The sequence below is a fragment of the Notolabrus celidotus genome, chromosome 12 (genome assembly GCF_009762535.1).
Source record: "Notolabrus celidotus isolate fNotCel1 chromosome 12, fNotCel1.pri, whole genome shotgun sequence".
Taxonomy (NCBI): domain Eukaryota; kingdom Metazoa; phylum Chordata; class Actinopteri; order Labriformes; family Labridae; genus Notolabrus; species Notolabrus celidotus.
Window position 1 is genome coordinate 31,638,542 of NC_048283.1, and position 9,732 is coordinate 31,648,273.

Genomic DNA, 9,732 nt, shown 5'->3' on the forward strand with positions numbered 1-9,732 from the left:
GTTTTCTGTCTCTGTTATTTTGTGAAGCACTTTGGGCTGCATGTTTTTATGTATGAAAGGTGCTTTATAAATAAAGTTGAGTTGAGTTATTGCTCAGTCCATGGTAGCTCTGTTTTGACTGGAGAAAGTTAAACAGTGTTGAGTTTATTTTGTTATCAGAAATTGGAAGTGGTGTCCCGATAACTCAAATGGCTGCATCGGATATGCATGCATAAATGTATGGAAGATGCGATTCAAAAAAATCCGATCTAGATGTTTGGTTGTTACTTTTCCTTTTTTCACACGACTATGAACGCATCACTCATAATGTTTCCGGTAATTCTGTCCTGTATGAATGGGATCTTATAATAATAGCACATAACCATAGACTGTATGAAAGCACATAACGCTATCTTTGTGCTGACAGATATTTGAACTCAATGGCATGACGTTAAAATAACGCGTTTACCTCGTTTACATTGACAAAAAGTCAAAGGAGACTACTTTTGTCCTTAAGGTGACCCGTACATCTGCGCATGCGCATGTCGCTTTTGGTACGGTGAGCGTGTGACTTTAATTGTAGTGTCACGCAGTATTGGTGCATAATTGCAGGTTTTATGTTGTCAAAGTGTTAAAATAGAATATAAGTGAACAAAAATGGCTCTCAGAAGGTGTTGGAGGTTTGCAGGGGTTGTCCCACGGCTGATATGGAACAACAGCGTCCTGCCTGGAGCGTCTGTCCCTGGAGGACAAGGCTTTGTGCCCAGCCTTATTAACTCTCACCCCGGCTGCAAAAGTGAGTTTCATGTTTTAACGTTAGAACGTGAATAAGTGGAGAGCTTCACTATTTTCCACATCACCTTCTGGCTTATATAATACAATGTCAAGTTCTGAAATTATTAATATGCTATTTGTGTCTCTTCCAGCTACTGTGTTGCTGCCCTGTAGATTCAGCTCAGGGCCAACCAGCACGGAGGTGAGCTATGAGGAGCTGAAGAAGCTGCTGGCTGCACAGAAGTCTGTGGTCATCGATGTCAGGGAGCCATGGGAGCTCAGGGAGTACGGCTTCATCCCCGGGTCAATTAACGTACCCCGTGAGTGCCATTCCACCTGAAATACACTGAGGATCACAGATCAGTAGGGATGTAAGGATACACTCAACCCACGATTCAATTCGAATCCAGATTTCTGGTTCACGATACGATTCACTCACGATTCTCTAACGATTTTCAAGAAAACTGGATTGAACTCAAAATTTAAATAACTATTATTTTATTTCTCAGATATGCACAGTTGCAATATATATTTGTTCTATTTTATTTCTCTGTAAACAAAGTAATCCTTTTTCATTTTAAGGTGTGTTGTAACTCAAATTAAACCACTGCACACTTTTTTTTCTGCAACTTGCAAAAAAACTGAAATCACCATACAAAAATACCTTGTTGAAAATTTCAGAACAATTATAGAGAAATGGAAAGTGAAGAAATCCCAAATGAAAGTATTAAATATTAAAACAAATAAGGTAAATCTCTTTAAATTATCATCATTTATCATATTTTTTAGCCTGTACGTATTAGTCATACCTATTTGTTGTTCTTTTGTATTTATAGCTGATGTTATTGTTATTATTTCGATTTGATTTTATTTGTATGCCTTATTCTTATGCCTTGTACAAAGAGAGCACAGTTTACCTAAGTCAAAAAGCTGATTCTGATTCTAATTCCAATTCTGAAATTAGGGATGTAAATTTCATGTGTTTTCCGTGATCGATCTCTGGAAATGTAAACCAATCAATTATCGTTTTATCCGGTGGCGGAGAAAAAAAGCGCTCGTGGAGACCTGTCACTCAGCTGCAGCCCCCAGCTGAGCGTCTCCGCTGTGTTCAACACCTTCAGTCAGCTGATTCTGAAACATGCTTTAAACTTAAAACTCCTCCACTCAGCGAGTGACGAGAGAGCAGCAAGAGACTTCATGATGTTGAATAAGTAGAGTATAATGCAGATAGGGCCTTCTACTGTTTAAAAATAATATCAGATACAAATTTTGTTGAATCGATTTTAATCCACCCTTATTTGTATCCATTTTTACCGTCTTGCGATATATCCTTACATCCTAATGTACAACCATAGTTTGTGTTGTCTGCAAGTGATGGGGTAAAATGTCTTGAATATTGCACTGCCATCACAAAGAAAACTATTTTGAATTTAACATTGATGATACAGCAGACAACTTGGTAAATTGACCCTGCCTCCTATCTCCTTATTACATGCTTCTCTGTGTGTGCTTCTCTGATTTTACAGTGGGACAGGTGAACGCTGCTCTCCAGCTGGCTCCAGAAGAGTTCAAAGAAAAGTTTGGTGGTGAAATGCCCCAGCCGACAGATCACATTGTATTCTCTTGTCTGGCAGGGATCAGAAGCAAGAACGCTCTCAACGCAGCCACTTCACTGGGATACAATGAGTGAGACATGTTTGTTTGGCACCTGTCAACATAACTGGTTCTCATATCATCGAAAAGCCCTTACATTTTTTGACTGTTGTAGTCTTCTTTTTTTTTTTTCCAGGTTACAAAGATTAAATACATTTTGCATCACAAAAAATAAATTTATACCATTTGAAGTTTTCTTCCTGTTTTTTTTACACTTCTCTGTTTATGCACCAGCTCATTCACTTCTTACTTTTTTCTCCATTTCAGTGTGCAGCATTACCCGGGTGGATGGCAAGACTGGATGAAGAATGAAAAACATAACTCCTAAAACAAGAACAGAACAGAAAGATTATCTCCAGATTTGTTTGTGTGTTTTTAAAGAAATCAATTGAAATCTGATTACTAAGTGAGGTTGCAAAACAAGGAGGTGGGTATATGGTGCTTCAAAAGTTAATTCAGTTTTCTGTTTTTAAAAACAGTGATCTAAAGATGTTTTTCTTACGCCATGAATCCCAAAGACTGAAACCAGAGGGCTCAGTAGACATCAACAATCCTGTCTTCTGGTAAAACAAGCTACTGATAAAAACCTTTATGACTCCTGAACAAACTAATAAATAACTTGCAACTTTTTCAACCTTATAACAAAAGAGATAAAGAAGTGCTACTATCAGTTTTTAGACTATCTATGCAAAAGACTACTTAACTCTGTATGACTGTGATTCAATATGAAGTCTTCCATTGCACAATATCAACAGCTCAACATTTCAACTTGATGTATTGTAAATATTTAATGTCTTTTTGCACATAGATGAAGATGTTCAGTTGTTGCCAACACGATTCAATAAAATATATAGTTTTGATTAACAATGATGTCCACTTTGTCTTTTGTATTAATGTAACTTTAGGTACAACTTGTGAACAATGTCTGACAGGTCTATTTATCAGCATATTTTGTGATATAAATAGACATGGGTTGGCTGAGGTGACAGCTACTGAGGCTGTAATGATCTACAGCACTAAAGGGCTGTGTCTAATATCCACGGCGTCCCAGTATGAATTTGCCACCAACCCTTCAGGGAACATACACTGACTCCTTTATCATCCTTGATAATGAATGCGTTTGTTTTCAAGTGAGAGGAATGCCTCTACTACAGCATAGCAATCCTGGCCACGGACTTTGTTCCTTATTCTCTCCCCTTATACAGCTTCAGCTGAAAGTCCGAGCACATGACAATTTGTCCTGATCAGTTTGTTCAAGATGTAGAAATAATCCAAAAGCCTTGCAGAACTTTTGTAGCAGTTTGTTGACTCTAAATTGTTATCGCTGAATAGGAAAGTGATTGCTGAGTGGCTGTCCAAATGCATGAGTAAACAATCTAGCTCAGATGTGCTAATACTATTGCTGCTTATTACTCTGCGCAGTATGCCGCATGTGGTTAAGAAAAACCATAAATCATTCTGGTGTAAAAGCAAGCTCTGAATCTATCATCTCAGCCTATCTTTTGACCTTTTTACTTATTAAAACATAAAATGCAGTAAATGAAGCATGCCCCTACCCCTAGTTGTTTTTGTTTAGTCATTTTAAGCTGAGTAAACAGGGGTGAGGTTGTGCTGGCAGTGGACGGAGGCTCTATTAATGCTGTAATAGAAAATACCACAATGATGAGGGATGTCCCTGGTCGTGGTTGGAAAAGAGTTGGCACATGGAGATAGATAGTTGCCATGTAGTTCCACCTCTTCCCAAAAGTCCCACATTACTGCAAGATGTGAGGTCAATGAGAAAGGAATAGATGCTTGTTTAATCTACTAAGTCAGGAGTTCACAACACTTTTTACAAGATGTACTGTTATGCTCTAATGTGCAAAAAAAGCAGATTCATTGTCAGGTTTGAATTATATTTTGGTTATCTTTATTTGTTTATGAAATCTTGGGGTTTTGTCATCCAACTTTTTTACAGTATATATTAAAGACAGCAGTATTTACTGCCCCCTGACCCACTGACTCTGTAGGTGTACATGGAGAAAGGGCCTTCGATGACCTGACCACTGATTTCTCCCCTCACATCACTGTGCCGTGTCAACCGTAAACTCCAGACTTATACCCCCTCCTTTTCTTCTGCATCTTTTATTTCCCTCAGAAGCGGTTAATTCCCCTTTCTTTTGTTTCTGCATCTTCCAGTTTTAATATGTTGAAAGTAGACCAGACTAATAAGTACTAATTTATGTCAAATCTTGCCAGGGCTCATGGTTCCTCTGCAGCCACAGCCTCATCAGGTCACCCTCCAGCTTTTGCTCAGCATTCAATTAGAATCCCTCGCCCCATCAGAGCAGATCACATCAGTGCTGCACCTACTGGCTGCTATGACTGAGCAGACCCTGCCTGCTTGCCTGTTGGCCAGCTTGTCTATCTACTGCTTGGAGCTGTGATGAACACTTAAAAGGTGGATGTTTTATAATCCTTGCAAAACCTATTATGGTTGTTATTAAGGAAAAAAAGAAACATTATAACTCTGCATATGCAGATAGACTAATGGGTGAACCCTCAATGCCATCATTCACTATCCCAGGTCATCTCAGCACCTCACAAGCTGCTGACAGATATCTGAGCGGCAGGTCAGGCCTCAGTTGGTGCAGAGGTTCAAGATTCCACAGGTGTTGGTTCATGAACTGGGCTGTCTTTGGCAGACCTTGGGGCATGGCTGAGTATGGACAGTATAAAACCTGACATTGGGTTGACCAACAGGGAGTGCAAACAAGGTGGAACCCTGAAGTGCAGCAGACCACCTACCATTGCTTGAGTATTTCTTCCTTCCGATCAGAGGGAACACAGTCACTGCCGCCACCATGAGCCACAGCCCAGAGAGAATTTCATCCTACCGCCGTCACTTTGAGGACAGCAGCAGCTCGTCCTACCAAGTGAGGGTGTCCAGCCCATCCCCCACCAGGAGAGATACCCGCAATGCCTCTGCCGGCTACTCCTGCAGAGGGGCCAGCAGCATGCGTGTGGAGTCAGTGGGACGGAGGAACGTCTCAGCTGCACGCAGATCTCGCATGATTGGAGCAGGGTAAGCTCTGTGCACACACTGACTTTAGATTGTAACAGTTTATTTTCATTTCTCAAGAACTTGTAGTATTGTTTCAACCTTTTTGTTGTTAATCCGTCTTTTTTCTGATATGCCCCCTTCACTTGCTTTCAGTGTGGGTGCAGGAGCCATGGTGTGTGTTGGACCAACTGGAGAACCTGCTATGGATCTGGATGCGGCTGCAGCTGAGAACCAAGAGTTCCTCAGCACCCGCACGACTGAAAGACAGGAGATGATCGTCCTCAATGATAGACTTGCTGTCTACATTGACAAGGTGACACAGCTTTCAACTGATCACTTTGTACTGCTACAGTCAAGAAATACATGTTAGGCTGAGCTTAAATGCCATCCAATAAAAAGTGAGCCCATGAACAGAGGACATTGTGGTTCAGGTCTTCAAATTGCTAAGGAGCTTTCCTTTTGTATGCAGGTCCGATCACTTGAGCAGCAGAACACGCTGTTGGAAACAGAGATTGAGGCCTACCAGAACCGCTTTGAGAAGCCAACAGGTCTGCGCCTCTTATATGAGGAACAACTGAGGGAGCTGAAGAAGATTGCTGACCAGTTGAGAGTCCAACGGGTGAGACAGAATTCCTTAAGTCACACACCGCCTTTCTGCTTTTTCAATTTCAGACTATTTATTGTCTATAAGAAAGAATTCCTTGTTTCCGGCGAGGTTTACACATCACTGAGTGGCAGAGGATCCATCCAAGCAACAATACAAGACGTCAACTTGGTGTTTTTAAGGTTCCTCACCTGGTAACAGGCTCACTCCTGGCAGGCAAATGGAGAGGTGCCTGAGCGTACTGAGGTGTCATGGAGTACAGCTGTCTTCAGCCATGTTTTAGGCACTGATGAGATGGCTAGATTATGCATTTGCAAACACACACACACAGACAAAAAAAAACATTCACCCACACTCAAATACAAACACAAATGCAAAGAGGCTGATCTACATTCTGCACAAACCCTTGCACACACCTTCAAATCTAATAGACAGCTATATTACTTCTGGTTTATGGTTTTCAGGACATCTCCTTGGCGACTAAAGAGTCCACAGCTGCTCAACTTGAGGCAATCAAAATCAAATATGAGGAGGCAGTGGAGCTGCGAAAGAAAGCTGAGTTAGACATTGAAACCTTCCGTCCAGTAAGTTACATTTTATAATCCAATAATATTTTATTTGCCATTATTTTAATTTAAATTCCTTTATTAAAAATGTTTTTTTTACAGGATGTTGACAAAGCTACATCCTCCCGCATTGTTCTGGAGAAGAAGCTGGAGCAGCTGGAAGTTGAAATTGAGTTCCTGAGGCGCGTCCATCAGCAGGTGCATAACACATTTGCAAATAAACAACAAAGTTTGATTACATTTGTTTTCATAACATCTAAAGATGTTTTTTCTTCCAGGAAATAGATGAACTCATGAAACAGATCTATGCAGCTCATGCCTCAGCTCAGAGTGCATTTGCCCTGCCTGATCTGGGAGCTGCTCTGAAACAAATCCAAAACCAGTATGACGATATTGCAGCCAAAAATCTTGAGGTAAAAATAATCTCACAATGGCACTGTCTAAAGGTAAATTTTATGTTTCTTAAGTTATGATTACATCATCTATTATCTTTTTTAGGAGATGGATTCCTGGTATAAAAACAAGTTTGAAGATCTAACCAGTAAGGCCTCAAAGCATGTGGATAGGGTTCGAGGCTTCAGAGAGGAATTGGCAGGTGCCAAAAAAGATGTGAGTATCAAAATGTAAAATGAGGATTGATTGACAACTTGAATGGCTATCATAACTAATTCATACAAAAATAACCCCAGATCCAAAGCAAGGAGCGCGACTTGGACGCCCTGAGGACCAGGAATGAAGCCCTTGAGGCCCAGATCCGAGAGATGCAGGAAAAGTACAGGAAGGAACAGGAAGTACTGCAGGTAAAAAAATGCTTGCATAATAAGGGTGCATCCCTGGTTGCAGTAGATCAAATCAGAAACTCAAAAACGTACTTTATCTAATGCAAAAGGACAAAGCTAGCACAATTATTAATCCCATGAGTAATTCAAAGCAATGTTCACTCACAGGCTCGGATTGAGACTCTGCAGCTTGAGCTGAAAACCATAAAGGAGAAAATTGCACTGCACCTGCGTGAATACCAGGACCTCCTGAATATCAAGATGTCTCTGGAAATTGAGATCACAACATACAGGTAAAAGAAATAAAATAAGTTCCTTCAATTATATTTTTAAATAACTGCTACTAAAAGATTTTACTTAAAAAAAATGTTTTTTTGGCTTACAGAAAACTAATTGAAGGAGAAGACCTGCGCCTTTCTGGGATGGTGAAAACCTTGTCTCTCACCACCTGTAGCATGAGCGCCATTGGTGCAGGGATGAGCTTCAGTGGAGGAGGCATGGGTGGTGCTGGTGGAGTAAGTGGTGGGATGATTGGAGGTAGTAGTGGTGGCGTTGGGAGCATGGGGGGTGGAGTGGGATTGGGTGGGGGCATTGGTGCAGGAGGCATGGGGATAAGATCAGGCAGCAGTGCTGGAGGAATGGGCGGAAGAATGGGTACTGGAGGCCCAGATGACAAGAGGGGTCCTCTGAGTAGGGCAGGTGGGACAGGGGGAGCAGACGTGGGTGTTGGTCATGGATTGGGAGCTGGAGGTGTGGGTGCTGGAGGCTTGGGCATTGGGGCTGGAGGTATGGGTGCTGGGGGCTTAGGCAGTGGGGCTGGAGGTATGGGTGCTGGAGGCTTGGGTATTGGGGCTGGAGGTGCAGGTGCTGGGGGCTTGGGAAGTGGGGCTGGAGGTATGGGTGCTGGGGGTTTGGGCACTGGGGCTGGTGGTGTGGGTGCTGGGGGCTTAGGCACTGGGCCTGGAGGCTTTGGTGCTGGGGGCTTAGGCACTGGGGCTGGAGGCGTTGGTGCTGGGGGCTTAGGCACTGGACCTGGAGGCGTTGGTGCTGGGGGCTTAGACACTGGGGCTGGAGGCTTGGGCATTGGGGCTGGAGGTGTGGGTACTGGGGGCTTAGGCACTGGAGCTGGAGGTGTGGGCACTGGGGCTGGAGGTGTGGGTGCTGGGGGCTTGGGCACTGGGGCTGGAAGTGTGGGTGTTGGAGGTCTGGGCACTGGTCCAGGGGGCATTGGTGCTGGCGGTCTGAGTACTGGAGCAGGAGTTGGCAGTCAGCGAGGTGTAGGCTCTGGTGCTGGAGGTGTAGTTGCTGGTGTTGGAGGCAAGGGTGGCACTGCCATAGGTGGTGCGGGTGGTGACACTGCAGGTTCAGTTGGCACAGGCAGCACTGGTGTGGGGTTCAGTGGTGGTAAAGGTGGCATTGGTGGAGGGATGGGTGATGTGACAGGTGGAGGTATAGACAGGGATGCAAGTAAAGATCCTGGAATGGGTGGCAGAATTGGTGGAATTACTGAGGGTGTAGGTGGAGGAGATGAAGGTGTTGCACTGTCAGGGGTTGGTGGGACAGGAAAGATTGGTGGAGGAATGGGTGACACCAGGGGTTCTGGGATGGGATATGGATCCAATGGTTTTGATGGCAACAATGAGGCCTACGCGGAGCAGGCTGTGGAGCTGACAGAGAGAAGGACTGTGCTCATTAGGTAAAGGTACCAACAGGTATCTTTCTCTTTAACAAAAGTATAGTATATTTTGATTGTAGAGCATTAAACCTCTGGACCTAACATCAGATATGCCCTCGATTTCAAAAGAATGAATACAAGTGTCTGTTTTATACTTCTTTTTTTGGTCCAGCATATTTTCCAGCTGTCAAATGCTTAAAGCTACCTAAGACCTCTCCATTTTCTTCTCTTTCCAATAGAACGGTGAAAAATGAGGATGACGTGCTTGAAATGGACCACCAGGAACAAACCTACACTATTACTGGCGCAGCCAGTGACTCTGATGAAGACTAAGCAGCTCAAATCCGCAACTGACCCCCTTTCGCCCTTCACCGCCCACGCCCCTCTGAGCTTTGCACTGACCAAACCCCGTGTCTGGACACTGACCTCCGCCCTTTGCCCTGGACATGAAGACCATGGATGACCCTTTGCTACTAAATGAAACCTTTACTTCGTAGGGTTTAAATATGCTTCACCCTGAACACTCAACATGGTTTCAAAACTTTTGTGCCTTCCCTAACCCCCACCCTTTCCTACTTGCTGCAATAAAGCTATCAGCATTCAATTACCTTGTCCTTTTTATCTTTTGATGTCTTTTTCAGTGGTTGATTTTAATGAGC

At 43.1% G+C, this 9,732-nt stretch overlaps 2 protein-coding genes across 2 annotated transcripts; both read left to right on the plus strand.

The window, feature by feature from the left end:
- Nucleotides 1–487: 487 nt before the first annotated feature.
- On the plus strand, nt 488–3,273 carry tstd3 (thiosulfate sulfurtransferase like domain containing 3). Its single transcript, XM_034698398.1, has 4 exons — nt 488–775; nt 906–1,073; nt 2,280–2,439; nt 2,674–3,273. The coding sequence occupies exons 1-4, from the start codon at nt 637–639 to the stop codon at nt 2,732–2,734; spliced, it is 528 nt and encodes a 175-aa protein (XP_034554289.1). The 5' UTR covers nt 488–636; the 3' UTR covers nt 2,735–3,273.
- A 1,976-nt stretch (nt 3,274–5,249) lies between these two features.
- On the plus strand, nt 5,250–9,650 carry zgc:172323 (uncharacterized protein LOC564165 homolog). Its single transcript, XM_034698397.1, has 13 exons — nt 5,250–5,470; nt 5,603–5,762; nt 5,919–6,068; nt 6,518–6,637; nt 6,722–6,817; nt 6,898–7,032; nt 7,118–7,228; nt 7,309–7,419; nt 7,567–7,691; nt 7,784–8,226; nt 8,350–8,493; nt 8,716–9,094; nt 9,313–9,650. The coding sequence occupies exons 1-13, from the start codon at nt 5,250–5,252 to the stop codon at nt 9,404–9,406; spliced, it is 2,289 nt and encodes a 762-aa protein (XP_034554288.1). The 3' UTR covers nt 9,407–9,650.
- The last annotated feature ends 82 nt before the right edge of the window (nt 9,651–9,732 follow it).

Bases quoted from the DNA above. Each gene is read 5' to 3' on its own strand.
- tstd3 (XM_034698398.1), top strand. From the start codon at position 637: ATGGCTCTCAGAAGGTGTTGGAGGTTTGCAGGGGTTGTCCCACGGCTG. The intron at 1,074-2,279 runs GTGAGTGCCATT...CTGATTTTACAG, and splicing joins CGGGTCAATTAACGTACCCC to TGGGACAGGTGAACGCTGCT. The intron at 2,440-2,673 runs GTGAGACATGTT...TCTCCATTTCAG, and splicing joins ACTTCACTGGGATACAATGA to TGTGCAGCATTACCCGGGTG.
- zgc:172323 (XM_034698397.1), top strand. From the start codon at position 5,250: ATGAGCCACAGCCCAGAGAGAATTTCATCCTACCGCCGTCACTTTGAG. The intron at 6,818-6,897 runs GTGCATAACACA...TTTTTCTTCCAG, and splicing joins TGAGGCGCGTCCATCAGCAG to GAAATAGATGAACTCATGAA. The intron at 7,420-7,566 runs GTAAAAAAATGC...GTTCACTCACAG, and splicing joins AGGAACAGGAAGTACTGCAG to GCTCGGATTGAGACTCTGCA.